The sequence below is a fragment of the Candidozyma pseudohaemuli genome, assembly GCF_003013735.1.
Source record: "Candidozyma pseudohaemuli strain B12108 chromosome Unknown scaffold00006, whole genome shotgun sequence".
NCBI lineage: Eukaryota > Fungi > Ascomycota > Pichiomycetes > Serinales > Metschnikowiaceae > Candidozyma > Candidozyma pseudohaemuli.
In genome coordinates this window covers 49,084-67,238 of record NW_020194440.1, presented here as the reverse complement: position 1 = coordinate 67,238, position 18,155 = coordinate 49,084, and the positions used below count along the sequence as shown (strand labels likewise).

The window sequence follows — 18,155 nt, the reverse complement described above, 5'->3', positions numbered from 1 at the left end:
CTGCGCGCCGAAATTACAGTAACCATCTGGTGAAGCTCTCGTGCCAGTTCAACCACAATAAATGCGCAATATCAATTTGAATTCTAGAACTCTTTTATTTTTACTCTTAAGAAAAAACTACTTTTCGAAATATTTAAAAAATTCCATGAGGCCTCGCCGTAATAAGGAGAGGTCAGGTCGTGGTCCGTGGCCGTGGTTTTGCGAGTAGCCTGCAGAGTTGGTTCACGGTATGGTGACAAGTGATTAACCCATATAATGCACGTTTTTCAAACTGGTCACGAGGAGCTTGTTCATGACATAAAATACGATTTTTACGGTAAAAGTGTTGCCACTGCTTCTTCAGATCAACACATCAAGGTGTTCGACCTAGATCATGCTTCCTCAGCTTGGGTCCTCAACGATCTGTGGAAAGCACACGATTCGCTGATCGTTAAGTTGTCATGGGCGCATCCAGAATTCTCCAACGTCAAGCTACTTGCTTCATGTTCGTATGACAGAACAGTCAAACTTTGGCAAGAACGGCCAAGTGAACTTCATGGATCTGGCCGCAGGTGGCAGAAGTTGACAACCTTGGCTTTTGAGTCTTTTGGTCCGATCTATGATGTGGTGTTTGCTCCGTCACATATGGGATTGAAGCTAGGATGCATTGGATCTGATGGAATTGTGCATATCTACGAATCAATTGAACCTTCAGATTTGTCCGTGTGGTGTCTCACGTCCGAGATTCCGGTTTTAACTCTGACCCTTCCGGCAAAGAGTCTCCAAAGCAGTTTCTGCATTGAATGGTGTCCTGCAAAATTTTCTAAAGTCGAAATGTTATGTGTGATAGCGCTTGATCAAGGCTTCATATATGGTGCGATGGGTGAGGATGGCGAAGGTGACACCTTCCCACAGCAGAATCAAACAGATAACTCAACAGTTCCCTCAGCGCAAAACATCGATCAACGTGTTGCAGACAAGCCTATCCGTCAATTTACAGAGAGCAATCAGCTCAAAAATCTGTCTCCTGGTGAAGCCACTCAAAGAGCCAAATACACAAAAATCTGCAATCTACCAGAGCACAATGGCCTTATAAGATCTGTGAGTTGGGCGCCATCCATGGGACGGAGTTATCATCTCATCGCCACCGGTTGCAAGGATGGCTTTATAAGGATCTTTAAGGCAACAGAATCGAGAGAAAAGGGTCTACAAGTTGACCTTATGGCTAAGCTTGATGATCACAAACAGGAGGTCTGGCGAGTGTCATGGAACTCTACAGGAACTATCCTAAGCTCTGCCGGAGATGACGGAAAAGTTCGCCTTTGGAAGCAAAATTACATGAACGAATGGCAATGTATGAGTGAAATTAATAGCAGCAACCGGCTGGATTATAAGTTACATGGCGACCAAGAGAGATCTGCATACTCACACAAGCCTTCTTCCGCCCGATAAGCTAGATACGTCTCCTTTTTTTGGTAATAAGAGGCTTGTCATCGACCTCTTTCTTGTCCTCGAGCTGCTCCCATAACTCGTCTTCCTGCTGTTGTTCGATTTCGGCCGCTTCCTTCTCGGAGTTCAGCAGTGAATCGTCCTCAATGAACACAATGCTGCTTATCTGAGTTCCAACGTACACTTTGGCTAGTAAATTGCGTGTCTTCACATCAAACACTCGCAAGTATCTGTCCAAACCACCAGTCGCGACAATCTCTGATGCTGGGGAGTGTTCCACGCTATTAATTGCGCCAGTATTACCACCCTGTGAGTATCTTCCGAGCACCTTGAGTGATGGTCTGTAAAATGTCCCTGCGGAAGCTGACACAATTCGCACGGCCTTCGCATCAACCTTTATCAAAGAGAGTTTAGCAACATAGGTATGCGTATCCGTAATGATAATGTCTTCCTCACTATCTGTGGCGAATCGCAAATTAGTGATTGGTTTTTCACAAACTTTGTACGAAGCAATTGGCTCCTCATCACTCAGTGTATCGTACTTTCGTATGTGGCCGTACCAAGTTGACGTGACAAGTTTGAAGTGTTTGGATCCGGTGCTTTTTTGAAAGAGAATGCCTGTGACCCAGATAGGTACATCAAGCCCGAGGTGATCCGGCTCGACGTTTTCCGCCTTGAAAAGAACTTTTGGCTTCCATGAGCCGGCATCTGCAAATTTAAACCCCTTTTTCTTCACCTGGTTTTCGTCATAAAGCTTGATTATCTGAAGATCGTTGTCCTTACCACCATATGCGAAAACACCGGGCCTTGCTGCATTTGAGGTAAATGCACTTATGGACGTCGCTTCAGGGGTTCTTCCCGGAAGTTTAATGGTGATGGGAGCAGAATCAGCTTCGTTGATGCTGATAATGTATAAGTCTGACGATTCTAGAGCAACCATGGCAATCCCGAGTGATTCATTTAACTCTAATGCGATCGGTTTGGCACCCTTCTCACAGCCTAACCCAACTGAACGTAGGAGCTTACCGAAATTATCGGAAGATCTATCAGAAACATCGTAAAAGTCAACGTAACCTCCAATACGAGCCGCGAGCAAAACATTATCCTTCATAATTCTCATCAATCTGATCCTCGTTTTCACTGTCAGGCGATCTGAGTCCTCCAAGACGCTTCGTATGAGCTCAGGTTGCAAAGCATCTTTCTGTGATGTGTCAGTTCCAGAAGAGCATATCACCTCCTTAACATTGCCAGTTTCATCAGCAGAAACGAGGAACCGCATCTTGTTCTGATAGAGTGGTAGAAAATTCTGAGCGCGGCCTTGATGATCATCGCACTGGCCCAAGAAACTAAGAATCCTGGACCACTTACTTTTTCTACAATGCATTTCCATTGCCAATTTGGCCTTGTGAAAAAGAAATCTGCTTAATAAATCACCACCAATAACCGTTCTAATCTTGTTGCCGTCTACCACCAAACCGTTGGTATGCTACGAGGCGAGAGCTGGGTATTCGAGAGATCCTGCCTTTTTGATTAAAGTGAATGATATAATTATTCTGACGCTATCGAACGTCATTTCTAGAAGCCCTTAAGCTGAAAAGTGAACTGTGCCTCAAAAAAACTCATGTCTGGTTAATGAGCAAAACCCTTGTGTCCCTGTTGGCCATTGGAGATATCAAATTAAGCGTCCAGCGGGGTTGCCAGCGGGGCTGGCTTTGCTCAATATGAAGTGGAGACACCTTATTTGTTGTCAGTGATGTGGAAAAAGCTTAAAATGGCTGTAACTTTTTCCAGAGCCATTTTCTGAGCATTTGAGTCTAGATAGTCTTTTCAAGACCGGCTAGTGAAATCATGAACCTAATTTTCACTTTCCTAGGCTCTCGTTTGGCGCGCAAAAGTGCTCGATATAGGAAGTGCAGCACTTAATTTCCCCAAATCGATGGGCGTGTGGCGCAGTTGGTAGCGCGTTCGCTTCGCATGTGAAAGGTCTTCGGTTCGACTCCGGACTCGTCCACTTTTTTTTATAAATCAGGTCAAGGCTTTTAATCTCATGGTCTTCAAAAGAGAAATTTGCGGATGGTTTATCGAGTTTAGCACCATTTGCTGACATTCGCGCACGGCAGTCTCAGCTACACACACTGCCGATACCCTCAATCGCAAGATTCTCAATTATTTCGTACTGCATGTAATCCAGATAGTGAGAAGACTTCAATACTGAAAAAAAATGAGCCTAAAAAGTTGTGGTTTATCACTCACTAAGCACGCATCATGTCCAGTGTTATTGGTATTACCTTCGGAAATACATCCTCTTCTATTGCTGTGGCCACTCAAGACGGCAGAGTTGACGTTATCGCCAATCCTGATGGTGACAGAGCCATTCCCTCTGTCTTGTCCTACGTTGGTGTCGATGAGTACCACGGTGCTCAAGCAAGAGCTCAATTGGTGAGAAACTCCAAGAACACCATCATCAACTTTAGAGACTACATTGGTAAGAAATTCGAAGAAGTTGACTTTTGGGCTTCCTCCGCCGGTGCTAAACCAATCAAAACTGAGGATGGCGGTATTGGTTACGAAATCGAGAGAGAAGATGGTGTTGAGATTGTCACTGTGGAAGAGGCTGTCACCAGACACTTCAAGCAGTTGAGAAGTGCTGCCGAAGATTACCTTGGACAGGCTGTCGAGAAGGCTGTCTTGACTGTCCCCACGGATTTTACTGAGCACCAAAAAGAAGTCCTCAACAAGTCTGCTGAGGCTGCCGGCTTGAAGGTCTTGCAGCTGATCAATGAACCATCTGCAGCCTTGCTTTCTTACTTGACTGCTGCTGGCGATGAAGCTTTGCTTGCTGACAAACTTTATGTTGTTGCTGACTTTGGTGGTATAAGGTCTGACGCTGCCGTCATCTCTGTGAGAGGTGGTATTTTCACGATCTTGGCTACTACTCACCAACACAAATTGGGTGGTGATGACTTGGACGACGCTCTTTCGGACCACTTCGCTAAGGAGTTCCAAAAGAAATTCAAAGCTGATGCTAAGGGCACCGCTAGAAGTTTGGCTAAATTGAAGGCTGAATCTATCACGGCCAAGAAGACATTGTCCAATGTCACCTCCTCATCATTTTCCATCGAGTCTCTCGCTGAAGGCTACGATTTCTTGTCTAACATCAACAGATTGAGATTCGAACTAGCTGCAAGAAAGCCATTGAGTGATATGACTGCTTTTGTGGAACTGGCTGTGCACAAGGCAGGATTGGAGCCATTGGACATTGATGAAGTTTTGTTGGTTGGTGGTTCTTCTAATGTCGTGAAGTTGGCCAGCAATGTGCAATTCATCTTCCCTGAATCCACCACCGTTGTTGCCCCCTCTTTGGACTCTAAGGCTGCGAACCCAGAGGAGTCATCTACTAGAGGTGCTGCTTTGCAAGCTGCCCTTGTGGAAACCTTTGACGATGAAGAAATTAGTGAGTCATTGCAACCAATTGTCGTGAACACCCAGCATTTGACAAAGCCTATCGGCATTAAGGACAATAAGGGCAAGTTCGTTCCAATCTTGGTTGCTGAGACCGCTTACCCTATCAAGAAGTCTATCGAGGTTACAAACGGCGACGCCTCAGATGTCTCTATCGAATTGTTCGAGGGTAAGAGACATGTCAAGGAGACTGTTATCGAGCCAGCACCTAGAAGTGAAGACGATGATGATTCCGAGGAGGAGTCTGATGACGAGCCTGAGATCAAGAGAGAAGTTGAATACCTTACAGGAGATTTGCTCGCCAAATTGGCCCTCTCGGAGTTGAAACCAAACTCCAAGTTGGAGGTTATCATTAGCATCACTCAGAATGGTGTTTTGCACTTGTCTGGAAGGGAATTGAAGCAAGGGTCTGTTGCTGTTAAGGGTGAGTTGAAGTCAGATGCCTAAGGTGACTAAGTTTACTTATTTAATAGATTTTTAAACGTCTGATTCTGGGAATTTCAGACTCTCTAAACGACCACTAGGCCTTTGGCGAGGTTTCTCTGCAGTACTTTTCGAGGTATGGTATGGAGTTACTACCGCATTTGATAGCTAAGCACTCGTCAATCCGATCTCGCTAAAAGTCGATTCGACAAGTTTACTAAGAGAAGTGAGTGGCGATCGTTTGCAAGTAAGTCACTTTCTGTCACACTCTTAGCCTTCATCCAACATGCCCAAAAAGAAGCAAGAAATGTCTCAGGTGTACAGTCAGAACAACGAGTTCATATTTGGTGAGAAGGGAGGTAAGGGGAAAAACCTCCTGTCATTCTTGAAAAATCTATCGCTTACCGGGAGTCCGAGCTCTCTGCTGCGTCAAGGAAATAGAGGGGGTGATGCAGAAAGCCTACGGGAGGTCAACAGCAACATTTATGGCAACTTGTCGTACGGCATTGGCGCTCAAGATCATGGAGGAGGTGAGATCGGTCAGAGGCCAATGATGGCTAGCAGAGGCTCAAAGTCTTCACGATCCATATCTGCTAGTCAGACACGGAGCTCGACGGGCTCTCACGATGGCACAGACGAAAAGCAAACAAGTAGGCTGTCCTCGCCTTTTACTATCAGTCGAGCTGTGAGTGGATCAGGATACTCCCCAAGAAATGCTTACAGACGACCAACATATACGGACCTAGACGATGATTGGGATGCAGCAATTGACGAGGTCAACCTGAAGAACTCACGCATAAAGCCTCCTAAACAAGAGCATTTAGCCAGCTTGAGCTCAGAGGAGCGTCGGTCTAGCTCTACGGGCGTCGTTGATTCGCTCTACCCTGAATTGACCATGAGCTCCGGTGCTGGTGCCTCTTTGGCGAAGGAGCTGATGGACTCTCAAGACAAAGAGATGAAAAACGAGATACAAAAGCTTAACTCCATCCACACCAGATTCAGTAAGTTCCAAAAGGTTCTTGCTGAGGATGATAGTGGTGTAAACATGCGAGACCTAAGGAAGTTGGCCTGGAATGGAATCCCGTCGGAGCTTCGAGCTCTTTGTTGGCAATTGCTCTTGGGATACTTACCTACGAACAAAACAAGACAAAGCTCCACCCTCAAGAGGAAAAGACAGGAGTATCTTGATGGTCTCAAAGATGCAAATGCTGGCTCCATGTTTGATGGAACGGTAACGCCGAGCAATGAGTCCTCAGGCCTGTTGCCTGCCTCCAATAATAGAGACAACAGTTTGAACAAAGAAAAGCAACTTCATCATCAGATCAAAATTGATGTCAAAAGGACCAATCCAAGCATTAAACTCTTTGGATACGATGCAACGCAGAGATCACTTCGTAAAGTGTTATACTTGTGGGCCATTCGTCATCCTGCCAGTGGTTATGTGCAAGGTATAAACGACTTGTGCACCCCGTTCTACCAAATCTTTTTATCAAACTACATTTGGCAGTTGCAGCTTAAAAAAGCATTTGACGCCGGACATGGCGATGATCCTAGCTCTCTCTTCATTCCCGGACTTATAGACGAGACAGGATCTGACACGTTTGAGAATGAGATTCTTCTGGACCCACAATTGCCCACGTTTACATGGGAGAATTTTGATAGTGGGAAGCTCTCGCCAAGAGTGACTGCAATTATAGAAGCTGACACTTACTGGTGTCTTTCGAGACTTCTTGACAACATCACTGATAACTACATCCATGAGCAACCGGGAATTATAAGACAAGTCAATGATTTGAGGAATCTCATTTCAAAGATTGATGTGTCACTTCTTGAACATCTCGAAAGTGAGGGAGTCGAATTCATTCAGTTTGCATTTCGCTGGATGAACTGCCTACTTATGAGAGAACTCTCAATAGGACTCATTGTGAGAATGTGGGATACTTATCTAAGCGAGACACCTTTAGGATTCAACAACTTCCATGTGTATGTTTGCGCAGCATTTCTCATAAAGTTCACAAATGAGCTTAAGCAAAAAGACTTCCAGGAAATACTTCTTTTCCTTCAAAACCCGCCAACCTCCGTCTGGACTGAGAAAGACGTTGAATTGATGTTAAGCGAAGCCTTCATTTGGCAAAGTCTTTACAAAAATGCAACGGCACACCTTCGGTGAAACTTTGAGAGTTTCCTCGATATGAAAATGGAAAAGGGTCCCTAGCAAATATCTCAATTTGTATAATGCTGTCCATAATAGAGCCCATCTCAAGTCCGATCATAATCTCTAATTCGACGTTCGATTTGAATTGTAATTTTTTAAAAAAATTCTAAGCGATTTCTTCGTTTTTCTTAGCCCACTAGGATCCACATCAATTGTTATATTCATTTTTGGGAATATATTTTTTTAATTTCTTCTATTGCATAACATCCGTCATAGGTGCTGCACGGTACTGACTTCTGTTTAATTACCGATGCTCATCGTCAGTGCAGGAGTCAGAGGTTAATATCAATTAATACTTACTGCATTTTTTTCCCCCTTCAGGTTGAACGTCTACTAGGGTCCCCATAATTTGAGCATAATTTTTGGTGGTTTCGTCGCTATTCATTGAATTAGAACCAATGGTGCACCCAGCAGGAAGAACAATTTTGGCATCGACTATTGCTAAGCAGTATGTCACTGAGATAACATCGCAAGTCAAAGCATTGAGCTTTAAACCAAAGTTGGTTGGTTTTTTGGCCAATGATGACAGTGCTGCTGAAATGTATGCCAACTGGTCAGCGAAAACCTGTGAGCTGATGGGCTTTGAGTACGAGTTGAGAAGAAGGGCCAAGCACGATCTTGAGAGTGCCTTGATTCAAGCCAACAACGATGACAAGGTCGATGGTATAATGGTTTACTTTCCTATTTTTGGTGACAAGCAAGATCAATATCTTCAACAACTCATTTCGACTGAGAAGGACGTTGAAGGTCTCAACTTTTTGTACTACCACAACTTGTACCATAATATCAGATTTTTGGACCCACCCACGAATGAGCAAAAGTCCATTCTACCTTGCACACCATTGGCTATGGTGAAGATCTTGGAGTACTTGGGCGTCTACAACAAGCACTTGCACTACGGTAACCGTCTTTACGGTAAGAAAGTTTTGGTGGTGAACCGTTCCGAAATCGTCGGTAGACCGCTTGCTGCCCTTTTGGCCAATGACGGCGCAACGGTTTTTTCTCTCGATATCAACAATATTCAACAGTTTACCAGAGGCGACGACTTGCTGATGCAGAGACACAAAGTTATCGACTTGGATCTGAAGGAATACCCGCTTGAGAAAGTGGCCCCTCAATGTGACGTAATTATCACCGGCGTGCCCTCGGAAAATTACAAATTCCCTACCGAATTGGTCCCTAACGGAGCCGTTGTGATAAACTTCGCGAGTGCCAAAAACTTCAACGAAGAGGTGAAGCAGAAAGCCGGCTTATACGTTCCTCTGATCGGAAAAGTCACCATCGCCATGCTTCTTAGAAACTTACTCCGTTTGATCAACAACAAAAAAATCCGTGTGGAGAAAGCTAGCGGTGGTGGTACCGGTGCCGCCGATGCTTCTTCTGAGACCGGTCCCGCCGTTGAACGTGGGGCAGAAGGTAACAAAGCGGAATAGAGAACCTGTCTTTGCCTGAATCGAGCAGGCGGGGCGCCTGCCGGTACTAAGAGCGGAACTGAGATCCAAAGAATTAACTATGAGGGCAAGTGTACACGTGATAAATGTCACGTTCCTCATCCCGATGGCCTCACGTGCGGCGGGAGAACTCCGGTGTATGTGCACCAGAAAGCTTTCTCCACTGACTCAGGCTCGCCGAAGTCAGCCATAAATCAGTGACAATTCCCACCCCCATTGCAGGTGGTCCTGTTTTCAGTTATCATTTTTCAATTTCCAAATAATTAAAAGATCGAAGAATAGACTACACGCGTCAATAAACTAGCCTAGTCTCGACTCTGCCTATTGTCTTCTCGTTTACGAACAAACCAAATGAAGAGATCTCACCAACCGATCGACACACTCGCAATCACGGAGTCGCTAGGACTCCAAACTTTCAGAAAAGGCGGTCGCAAGGCTTGGACGAAACAAGAAGATGCTAAGTTGGTCCAACGATTGCATGAACTTTATCCAAAAGAAACGTCGGAAAGGAATGTCGATCCCAAGAATGTTCACTGGGAGTTGGTCGCGGAGGTGTTTGACGACCAATCTCGCAAAGCCAAAGACTGTCGGAAGAGGTGGGTCAGCTCGCTTAACCCCAGCCTTCGACGTGGAAAGTGGACTCCCGAGGAAGATCAACAGCTTTTGACAAGCTACAAGAAGTACGGCCCACTGTGGCAGTTGATATCTGCAGACGTCAAGGGAAGAACAGAGCATCAATGTCTGAAAAGATACCTCGAGGTTCTTGATCCGTCTTTGAGCAACCGTCTAAAAGTGTGGTCACTTGAAGAAGACTTACTCTTGATCAACCAAGTCAAAGAGCACGGAACCAAGTGGAGAACCATTGCCGCTGCCTTTGACGCAAGACCATCACTCACTTGTCGAAACAGGTGGCGTAACCTTTTAACAGCTGTGGCTCGCGGTCGTGCTGACAAAGAGGTGATGGAGGCCATGGAGCTGATGACTGATGGCGACATTGCTAACAAACTTGTGATAAAGAGGGAGGATACGGATGAGAATTCGAAGAATGGTAGCGCAGGCGTTGATGATACTTCGGATTTACAAATCAAAGCTGAACGTGGCTCCTCCTCCCCAAGGTCGTCTAGACTGTCCACATCGGAAGTTCTCCAGAACAGCCCCGACAAGGAGGTGGAGTGGAGGTATGCCATTGTGAGCCGGGACCAAACTGAGGATCCAGACGAGCCCTTCAAGGAATTGTTGAAAAACGGCGGTCAGATCAAGTCCAAGGAGTTGGCTCAATACCTCATTCAGTATGCATCGGTCTACAAAATGAAGGTGACTGTGCATCAACATATTCACCACCATTATGGATCGCAAGAATCGTCCGCAACAGCAGAAAATCAAATGGACAAGACGGACGAATCTCCTGCATTTTCTGGCTCTCCTCCCATTATTGGCCAACCAAGGAACAGCCGAACAACTGGAAGCCCCTCAATCTATAACTTAGAACCTGAGTCTCAACTCCATAGAGTTCAGCATTTCAACTACCTTCCACCACTCACAGAAGTTCCCCAATTGAATTCGTCTGCTTCATCACCTGCTTCGACAAAGGACGCTAGTACACATCATCATCACCATCACCACCACCATCATCATATGCACGAGTCAAGAAATGAGAAGGTTAAGTCAAGGAGTCATCCATACAAGGGCCACCAAGAGTACAGCAATGGTGTCGTTTCACTTGCTGATGACGCACAGGCCAAGGAGTCAGATTTGCTCAAGCTTCTCGATCGTGCTGATAGTAGAGCTAACAGCATTGGTAGGGCTAACCGCAGAGCGGATGACAGGACAGACCAAACGCCAAATGAGCCCGAATCCAATCTGCTTACACCTTTAACTCAGGCTGTTCAAATGGTGGCAGATGCCGAGGCAGAGAACCTGCTTCTTTCGAAAAGACCGCTTGATGATTTTGATGCTCAGAACAAGAAGATGAAGCTTGACATTCCCGAAGAAGATGGGGATGAAGGACTTGATTTCTTTGAAACCATGCGCAATCTCAGTGCTCCATATCAGCCTCAAAGACACCGTCACGATAGGAGAGCTCACAAAGCTCACGCAAAAGATCGCCGCGGTTCAAAAAGCAGCAATGGAAGTATTGATGAGGTGCCCAATCAGCCAGTCTCTCAGCATCATCCCTTGCACTATTCTCAGAGCAGTGTAACTCCAGTTCCTGAACCACTTGCTGTCGAAGAAGATGAGGATGAACTACTTGACGTGTACGGACTTTTCTACAACTCGCATCCCAGGGAACCCACTGTGGAACCAACAGCTAACACTCAAGCCCACAACAATTTGCTCGAGTTGACTAATCCATTTGCATTTCCGTTCAACCCTTCGTAGTTGAACACTTTTTTAGCATCATAATTCACAAACTTTCAGTGCCAATATATTTCGATACCAGAAATGTACGTCTTATTCTATTAGCCCCTCTTTTTCAAACAAGCGAGCGCTTCTCGGGTTCTGGCAGCTCTGCTGGGGTTGTCTCAGCGGTATCATCAAAGGGGACCGTATCTTCGTTTTGGATCTGCTCCTTTGTTTGTTTAGTAGGATCTCTGGGAGTTTCTGTGTCAGCCTTTTGGGTGCCATTGTTAGAGGCTGCGGTCGCTAGCCTGAGCTTTCTTTTACGATAGAAGGCTCTCCACTTTGCATGGGATTCGGCAAAATCTCTAATCTTCTGATTCCATAGTATCTGTGCTTGGTAGTAACTCCCACCCCTATGTGCCAAGCTAAGGCAGTCCATCATATATTCGAATTCTCCTGGAAGCCAGGGAATGTCTGCAAGCGCCTTGAACTCATGGATGGACAAGACGCCTCCCTGAGGAGAAAAGACGCAATGACGAACATTGATAGGAATATCAAAATTGAAAATGTTTGCACAACAGCCTTCGACGCACATGGGTGTAGTAAGATAATTGAAAGGCCTGCTTGATTGGGTGCAAATATAGGACATCATAATGTGCCGTGGATGACGCTGCTAGAGTTTCCCTATTTGAAGTTTTCGAAAATCAATGGTACTGAAAGACATGACCAATTACAATTGCATTACTTTTTCGGTTATGATTTCTACAACCGTTTCTACCAGTGAACCGTTGATCTCTTAGGAGGACTCGGAAAACCAGACCGTTGTCCGGCTGAGCCATTCTGGACTCCTTTCATCTTAACTTTCTCCTCTTCTCCCTAACTTTCTTACGGGCTTTCAGAACACATCACATTGTAGTATCCCGTCCGTGTTCATTGCACAAGAGTAGTTGTACCTGCCGAATCGGCAATGCTCAAGAAAAAGGCAACTTTTCCGTCGCTTCCAAAATAAGACAGCTTACCATAAGCGACAATTCTTCACCTCTCCAATACCAACCCCAAAGGGTGGCTCTCTATCAGATATACCTCTGTCCTTCATCTATTGCGCCTACCTTTCCCGTCGGCTATAGTAGCAGCCGAGGATCCTGAAAACGCCAGGTCACAATCATGCCAAAACCTTAAGAAATATCAAATCTGATTTTTCCCAAATCGCCGTTTTCGCCCCTCTCCGTCGCTCACTACCTTCCCTCTACACTTCCATAATTAGGGTGCTGTTGGTGCACCACTTTCCCGCTGCGCACCAAAGATCATTCCTCACCAGCCTTGATCTAGTACATTTGTGACGACCCAATCCACCATATTAACTTCACCTGCTACAACGTTTTTTCTCCTCTAATCAGGCTTGATAATGCAGCAGGTGAGGCAAGGACGCAAACCGCCACCAGACCTAGCTTCCACGCTGGCAATGCAGAAGAATCTATCGTTCCAGAGCACAGCTCACACTCCAGCCCAAGCTCGATCTCACCATAATGCCGCCCTGGAGCCTCCTCTGCTACCTCCTCCGCCGCCTCCGCCCCCGCATGGTCACAAGCCGTTGACCAAGGATGAGTGCATGAAGATCATCAACTCCGAGTTTCGTTCGCTTCAGTTAGACAGCCGTCTTACCACCATGTCGGTCTTTGATCTCATAGACCATTGCTCCTCGTTGTTCGAGGACCTGAAGGAGCATGCTTACACCACGCTGGGGCTCAAGAGCTACGTCAGAGCATACTTGATCTTCAACTACTTCATCAACTCCTTCATCATGGTGCATTTCGAAGGGTTTGACCGTTTTCTCAAGCTGAACCAACAGGATTTCATAATATACTTGAACCTTTACAATTTCTTTAGAAGAGAGGATATCATCGGCCGCAACGTCTTTGACATTGACTTGGACACTTTACAGCTTCACATGGACGAATACTTGACATCTCACAACCTCCTATCTTTTGACATTCAAGAGCTTTTCGGCTGGTTGAACGAGTACATTGAATTCTTGAAGCACAAAGATGACGACTCAGAGGAAGAAGAAGAGGACGATCTTGGCCAGGGCTTCGCTCAACCTGCGGTCTCGAAGCCTTATTATCAAACGGAACCCACAAACCTGCTCAACTTATCAGAGATCATCAAGCAGGGCGATCCTGCTGGGACAGAAACGGATCCAGATATGTTTGACTTTGCAAATCGGTTCCCTGAGGTGGCCGAAACTCCATATCCTGTGCGCCAATCCAGGCTGTCTTTGACCGAGCCTACCCTCGACAAGCATTACACCCAGTCACAGAACAATTCATCGAGGCATGGTAACGGTCATCGTCAGGATACGATTCCACCTGTACCGCACATTCCTCCAGTACCACAGGTTGCACCGACTCCACACTCGCATCATCCACAAGCCATGAGATCGCAGGAAAAGTTATCATCTGCGCCTTCAGTACAGTCATTACCAGTAAACGGCGAAGCCATGGCATATGGGAACAATGGCAATTCATTCTACCATCAGAATAGATCGCATATCCAGCTCCCGAACCATCAACAACCCGCATACCCCCAAAACTTTCAGTACCAGAACTCATTCCCTAACAACCATATGCATATGCTGCCTCAGATTCCACACGCACATCAATTCGTGGCTCCTCCAGTCCCTCACTCAAATGGCACTTACTCTGCTCCTTATTCTGGACCAATGATGAATCCTCAGAAGGCGCATACTACTAGCAATCTACAAGCCATGGATGTACAAAGAGCCAGATACCAAGAAAGAGTACAGAAAACTGAGTGGCTACGATCGCATTCAATCTGTGGCCTCAAGAATTTGGGCTCCTCCTGCTACATCAACCTGACGATCCAAGTCATGTTTGGCGTTAGCCGCTTTGTCTCACTTTTCTCAAAGAGATCAAATAACAATGCCTTAGCGAAGGCAATGAGTCTAACGAAAAATAAGACAATTTTGACGGAAGCAATTGTGGGTCTTTTGAGTACATTCCAAGCAAGCGGTGGCAGCGTCATTGCGCCAACGAAATTCATGAGAGTTGTGTCCCTGCTCAAGCCAAGTTTCAACATTCCTTTTGAACAGCAAGATGCTCAAGAATTCCTCCTTTTCATTATAGACAAAGTACATGAGGAGTTGGCGAGACAACCCAATGAGGATATGTTGGAGACAGACTATGTGCGTAAATGGGGTGTTGATGTGACTCCTATGGAGAAAGAAGAATATCACAAGTGGTATCGTGCACTTATGAAGGCTGAGGGTGTTTCGCCGGTTAACGACCTATGTCAGGGACATGTACGAAGCCAGTTGGTCTGTAATAAGTGTGGCTGCACTTCCAACAGCTATTCGTCGTTTTCGATGCTTTCGCTTCCAATCCCATCGACCCATCTGCCTGTGGTTGACTTGATTGATTGTCTCCGTTACTACACCCAGGATGAAACGCTCAGTGGTGAAAATGCCTGGAAGTGTCCGAGATGTAATAAAACGGAGGGTGACGGCAACCCAATGGATGTCGTTTTCCAACAGAAGAGGTCGCTCAAACCGTGGAAGAATAAAAGCTCCAAGAAGCCAAAGGAAAATGGTTCGCCAATGGGCCCCATCAGTATCAAGAAGTTGAGCATCATTAAGTTGCCCCCGGTGTTATTCATCCATTTGTCAAGATTCTCCATGTTCAGCATGACAGATAAACTTAATGCTACAATCACATATCCGTTGCGACTTAAATTCAATCACCAAACTGAAGACGTGCATTACAGCTTGGTTGGTCTCATCAATCATTTTGGTAACCTCAAGAGCGGACACTACACATCACTTGTCAACAAGTCCAGAGACAAGACTGACAGGTTATTGCATCCAGAGTGGTGTTACTTTGATGACGAAAACTTCAGGCTTCATGTCCCTCATGGTGATGTTCGTACGGAGGGTGCTAAGAGGCTTCATTCTCGTGATGTTTATGTATTATGCTATGAGAGGGTTTCGTGATGAGCGCTTTGATTTAGCTTTCGTCTTCGCTGTCGTCATCATCATCTCCAAATGCGGCGGGTGTCACTTTCTTTTTCGTGGAAAGGCCCTTGAGTGATAGGTTTACAGGTTTGTTGGATGCAAGAGTTGAGTTTGGTTTCGTCATCTGCGGCGAGTTATTCGTGGTGGCATTGTTTGTTTCTTTGCCCTTGGCAATTTGCATCTGGATGAAGTTATTCGATCTATTTTCATCCGACACGAGCTCCTTCTCTCTGGTTTGTTTGGTGTGAAACACCAGTGGGTCCACCAAGCTGATCAAGAGGTCGAACTCGTCCACAGCATCATCGTGAGTCTCGACTCGTATCTTGCCTGTCCTGCCCAAGTACTTAACGAAGGAAGTAAGTGTATTCCATTTTGTAGCGTTCATATGGACATGGTTCTTGTCATTGAGAATGTACTCCTGGTAGAATTTGTTGGCGTTTATCTTCTTTGTGCCGTGGTTGATTCTTAGAAGCCTCAAGAATTCACGTTCGAATTGCCGCAGGTAGTCTTCCACAACAGACCTTCCCTTTCCGTCTTTGCTGAGGTTGGATATTCTACCTAGGTGCGAAGGCGATTGCAAATGGTTCTTGAAACCATTCTGGTCTCTGCACTGTTTCTCGCAAATTTGACAATAAAATCGTAGTTTTTGGAGACCCGAAGCCTTGAGTTGTTTGGACTGGAACTTAGCGGTGCCAGGATCAGCTCTTCCCATCTTTGGCGGAGGAAGATGTGTTGGTGATGATCATCAGTGAGATCAAGACACAGGAAACTACTTTTCGAAGACTATCGGATGTTCAGGAACATACCCCTAAGGCGCACGCCAAACCTCTGCTCCGTTCTGAAATCACGGCTACAGAGTCTAAGAAGCTACCTGGGGCCTCCTGTGAAATCTTACCATGGATTGAGAACACCACTAGCTCTTCTATGGGCTAGGTCACCTCCCCAAACCAAGGTATTCGGAGGCTTTGCATTATTGGGCCTTGCTATCGCCAACCTTCATCCAAATACTATCATCACATTGGGTCCTCCACTCGGCGTGGGTGCGTGGTTTGCTCGTTCAAGATATGAAAAGATGGAATACTTTAGACTGGTGAGACAGATACAACCTTCTTCGACAGAGGAGTTTGAAGATCCCGATCAACGAATCCGCATAGCTCGGTACAACGAGGAGGATGTCAATCTCGTATTGGAAGGTTTTGACAATCAGTTCCAGTACTTCAAGAAGCAGGTGCTTGACCTTGTGGAGAAACGCATAGTTGACTACATCGCCATGTCTGAGTCTACGCCGCATACAATGTCAAAAGTGATCAAACCACTCATTGATGAGAATAAACAGGTGACTGTGCATTTGGGATCCGATGTCGAGACTTTTGTCACAACAAAAGCTGAGGTTCCTGCTCTTTCTGATGATACTATCGTGGAGTTCACAAAGCTCTCGGTGCCCTACTACAATTCCAACAATGTCCAGCGTAGAAAGCGACTTGGGATTGTCGAAGTGAGCTTGCTTGAGATTCCACAGGAGAAGGAGCAGTTCCAGGATTTCCGGATCGGGGTGAAGCTTGTCCAGTACAAGCAGTGGGGCGCTGCCTCCGAATATATAGGTGCTCTTCCAGGTCTTGATGTCCAGAAGAGCCTGTTCTGTAAATAAGTTATCTGGCCTTGCCGAAAAAGTTGCGTTGGAAGTCGTCAAATCTTCCCCATTGGTAGCAGTTCGATGCTTCTCTAATTTGCTCCAACTCAGGCATCCAGCTTTGAATGTCATGCACTCTCTTATGGGTGTTGGGATGTGTGGACAAGAACTCCTGAAGCATCCCGCCTCTAGCCATTGGCGCAGCCTGCTTCTCCCAATTCTCCATTCTGTCCCAAAAGTGCACTGCCTCGTGGATATTGAAGCAGGAACGTGCCATCAACTCACATCCAATGCGGTCAGCCTCGGACTCCATCTCTCTAGACGATGGCATCTGGAGCAAACCGGCAATTAACAAATCATTGAACCACGAAATTCCAGTAGCAGCGTATAGAATAGTCGAAAGAGCTATGTATATTGGCTGCTTGCTGAGTTGCTCTGATGAATGGTTTGCCAATTGATGGGAAAGTTCGTGAGCTAGCACGGTGGCAAGACCATCTTCGTTCTTGCAAATGGGGAAAATTGAAGAGAAGATGAAGATTTTGCCGTTCGGCAAAATGAAAGCGTTCGGAGGCTCTTTTCTTGGGTCTTGGACTTGGATGATGCTGATGGACCAATCCAAGCTCTTCAAATGAGCAGCTTGCTTGGGATCAGCGGTATTGTCTATAGCTGACGCAAGTAATCTGTTCATGATGCTCCGGATCTTATGGTACTGAGGATCCGAAGAAGGCAACAATTGACCACCGAATTGGGCGATGATCTGCGAGTAAGAGTAGTCACCAATCTTCCTCTCCATCCAGTAAGGAACCCATAAGAATCTGTATCTGTGTGTGAAGGGGGCCTCGTTAAGATTGTATAAATAGAATGCCACGCAGCCGCCCATAAAGTATTGGAAGTTTCTGTTTCTTATGATATCGTGAACGGTGAAGTTGGAGCGAGAGCTGTTTCTGAATCCTTTGTAGGTGGCATAGCTGCGATTGAAATATTGCCTGCTGTGGATTTCAGAATTGAATCTAGCCCTTGAAGCATTTTGCCAAAGCGGGCGTAGAGGTGCCCTGGTGAAGCGGAACATGAGGTAGTAGATAGATTAGAATATGAGAGCTTCGCGACACATACATAGAGATCATCACTACATTCCCGATTGAGCGAGCAGTATAAGCCATTAATAAACTAGTCAGCGAG

At 45.9% G+C, this 18,155-nt stretch overlaps 10 protein-coding genes and 1 non-coding gene across 11 annotated transcripts; 7 read left to right on the top strand and 4 right to left on the bottom strand.

Moving 5' to 3' along the window:
* Window positions 1–255: 255 nt before the first annotated feature.
* SEH1 (Seh1p) lies at window positions 256–1,343 on the top strand (the record flags this gene model as incomplete). Its single annotated transcript, XM_024858113.1, has 2 exons — window positions 256–1,293; window positions 1,341–1,343. 2 exons carry the CDS (start codon window positions 256–258, stop codon window positions 1,341–1,343), a joined length of 1,041 nt encoding a protein of 346 aa, XP_024713519.1.
* An 89-nt stretch (window positions 1,344–1,432) lies between these two features.
* NSA1 (ribosome biosynthesis protein) lies at window positions 1,433–2,707 on the bottom strand (the record flags this gene model as incomplete). Its single annotated transcript, XM_024858112.1, has 1 exon — window positions 1,433–2,707. The coding sequence occupies one exon, from the start codon at window positions 2,705–2,707 to the stop codon at window positions 1,433–1,435; it is 1,275 nt and encodes a 424-aa protein (XP_024713518.1).
* A 659-nt stretch (window positions 2,708–3,366) lies between these two features.
* On the top strand, window positions 3,367–3,439 carry C7M61_002748. The gene has a single exon. It is a non-coding gene; the product is annotated as a tRNA-Ala (tRNA).
* A 254-nt stretch (window positions 3,440–3,693) lies between these two features.
* Window positions 3,694–5,337, top strand: SSZ1 (Ssz1p; the record flags this gene model as incomplete). Its single annotated transcript, XM_024858111.1, has 1 exon — window positions 3,694–5,337. One exon carries the CDS (start codon window positions 3,694–3,696, stop codon window positions 5,335–5,337), a length of 1,644 nt encoding a protein of 547 aa, XP_024713517.1.
* Window positions 5,338–5,599: 262 nt separating this feature from the next.
* Window positions 5,600–8,961, top strand: GYP1 (Gyp1p; the record flags this gene model as incomplete). The annotated part of the gene is made up of 2 exons (XM_024858110.1): window positions 5,600–7,448; window positions 7,943–8,961. 2 exons carry the CDS (start codon window positions 5,600–5,602, stop codon window positions 8,959–8,961), a joined length of 2,868 nt encoding a protein of 955 aa, XP_024713516.1.
* Window positions 8,962–9,330: 369 nt separating this feature from the next.
* On the top strand, window positions 9,331–11,358 carry BAS1 (Myb-related transcription factor BAS1; the record flags this gene model as incomplete). Its single annotated transcript, XM_024858109.1, has 1 exon — window positions 9,331–11,358. The coding sequence occupies one exon, from the start codon at window positions 9,331–9,333 to the stop codon at window positions 11,356–11,358; it is 2,028 nt and encodes a 675-aa protein (XP_024713515.1).
* A 94-nt stretch (window positions 11,359–11,452) lies between these two features.
* C7M61_002744 (uncharacterized protein) lies at window positions 11,453–11,914 on the bottom strand (the record flags this gene model as incomplete). The annotated part of the gene is made up of 1 exon (XM_024858108.1): window positions 11,453–11,914. The coding sequence occupies one exon, from the start codon at window positions 11,912–11,914 to the stop codon at window positions 11,453–11,455; it is 462 nt and encodes a 153-aa protein (XP_024713514.1).
* Window positions 11,915–12,724: 810 nt separating this feature from the next.
* C7M61_002743 (ubiquitin-specific protease) lies at window positions 12,725–15,273 on the top strand (the record flags this gene model as incomplete). The annotated part of the gene is made up of 2 exons (XM_024858107.1): window positions 12,725–15,206; window positions 15,266–15,273. 2 exons carry the CDS (start codon window positions 12,725–12,727, stop codon window positions 15,271–15,273), a joined length of 2,490 nt encoding a protein of 829 aa, XP_024713513.1.
* Window positions 15,274–15,338: 65 nt separating this feature from the next.
* Window positions 15,339–16,058, bottom strand: C7M61_002742 (uncharacterized protein; the record flags this gene model as incomplete). Its single annotated transcript, XM_024858106.1, has 1 exon — window positions 15,339–16,058. The coding sequence occupies one exon, from the start codon at window positions 16,056–16,058 to the stop codon at window positions 15,339–15,341; it is 720 nt and encodes a 239-aa protein (XP_024713512.1).
* Window positions 16,059–16,418: 360 nt separating this feature from the next.
* Window positions 16,419–16,966, top strand: GOA1 (Goa1p; the record flags this gene model as incomplete). Its single annotated transcript, XM_024858105.1, has 2 exons — window positions 16,419–16,921; window positions 16,960–16,966. The coding sequence occupies 2 exons, from the start codon at window positions 16,419–16,421 to the stop codon at window positions 16,964–16,966; spliced, it is 510 nt and encodes a 169-aa protein (XP_024713511.1).
* A 29-nt stretch (window positions 16,967–16,995) lies between these two features.
* C7M61_002740 (metalloendopeptidase) lies at window positions 16,996–18,045 on the bottom strand (the record flags this gene model as incomplete). Its single annotated transcript, XM_024858104.1, has 1 exon — window positions 16,996–18,045. The coding sequence occupies one exon, from the start codon at window positions 18,043–18,045 to the stop codon at window positions 16,996–16,998; it is 1,050 nt and encodes a 349-aa protein (XP_024713510.1).
* Window positions 18,046–18,155: the final 110 nt, after the last annotated feature.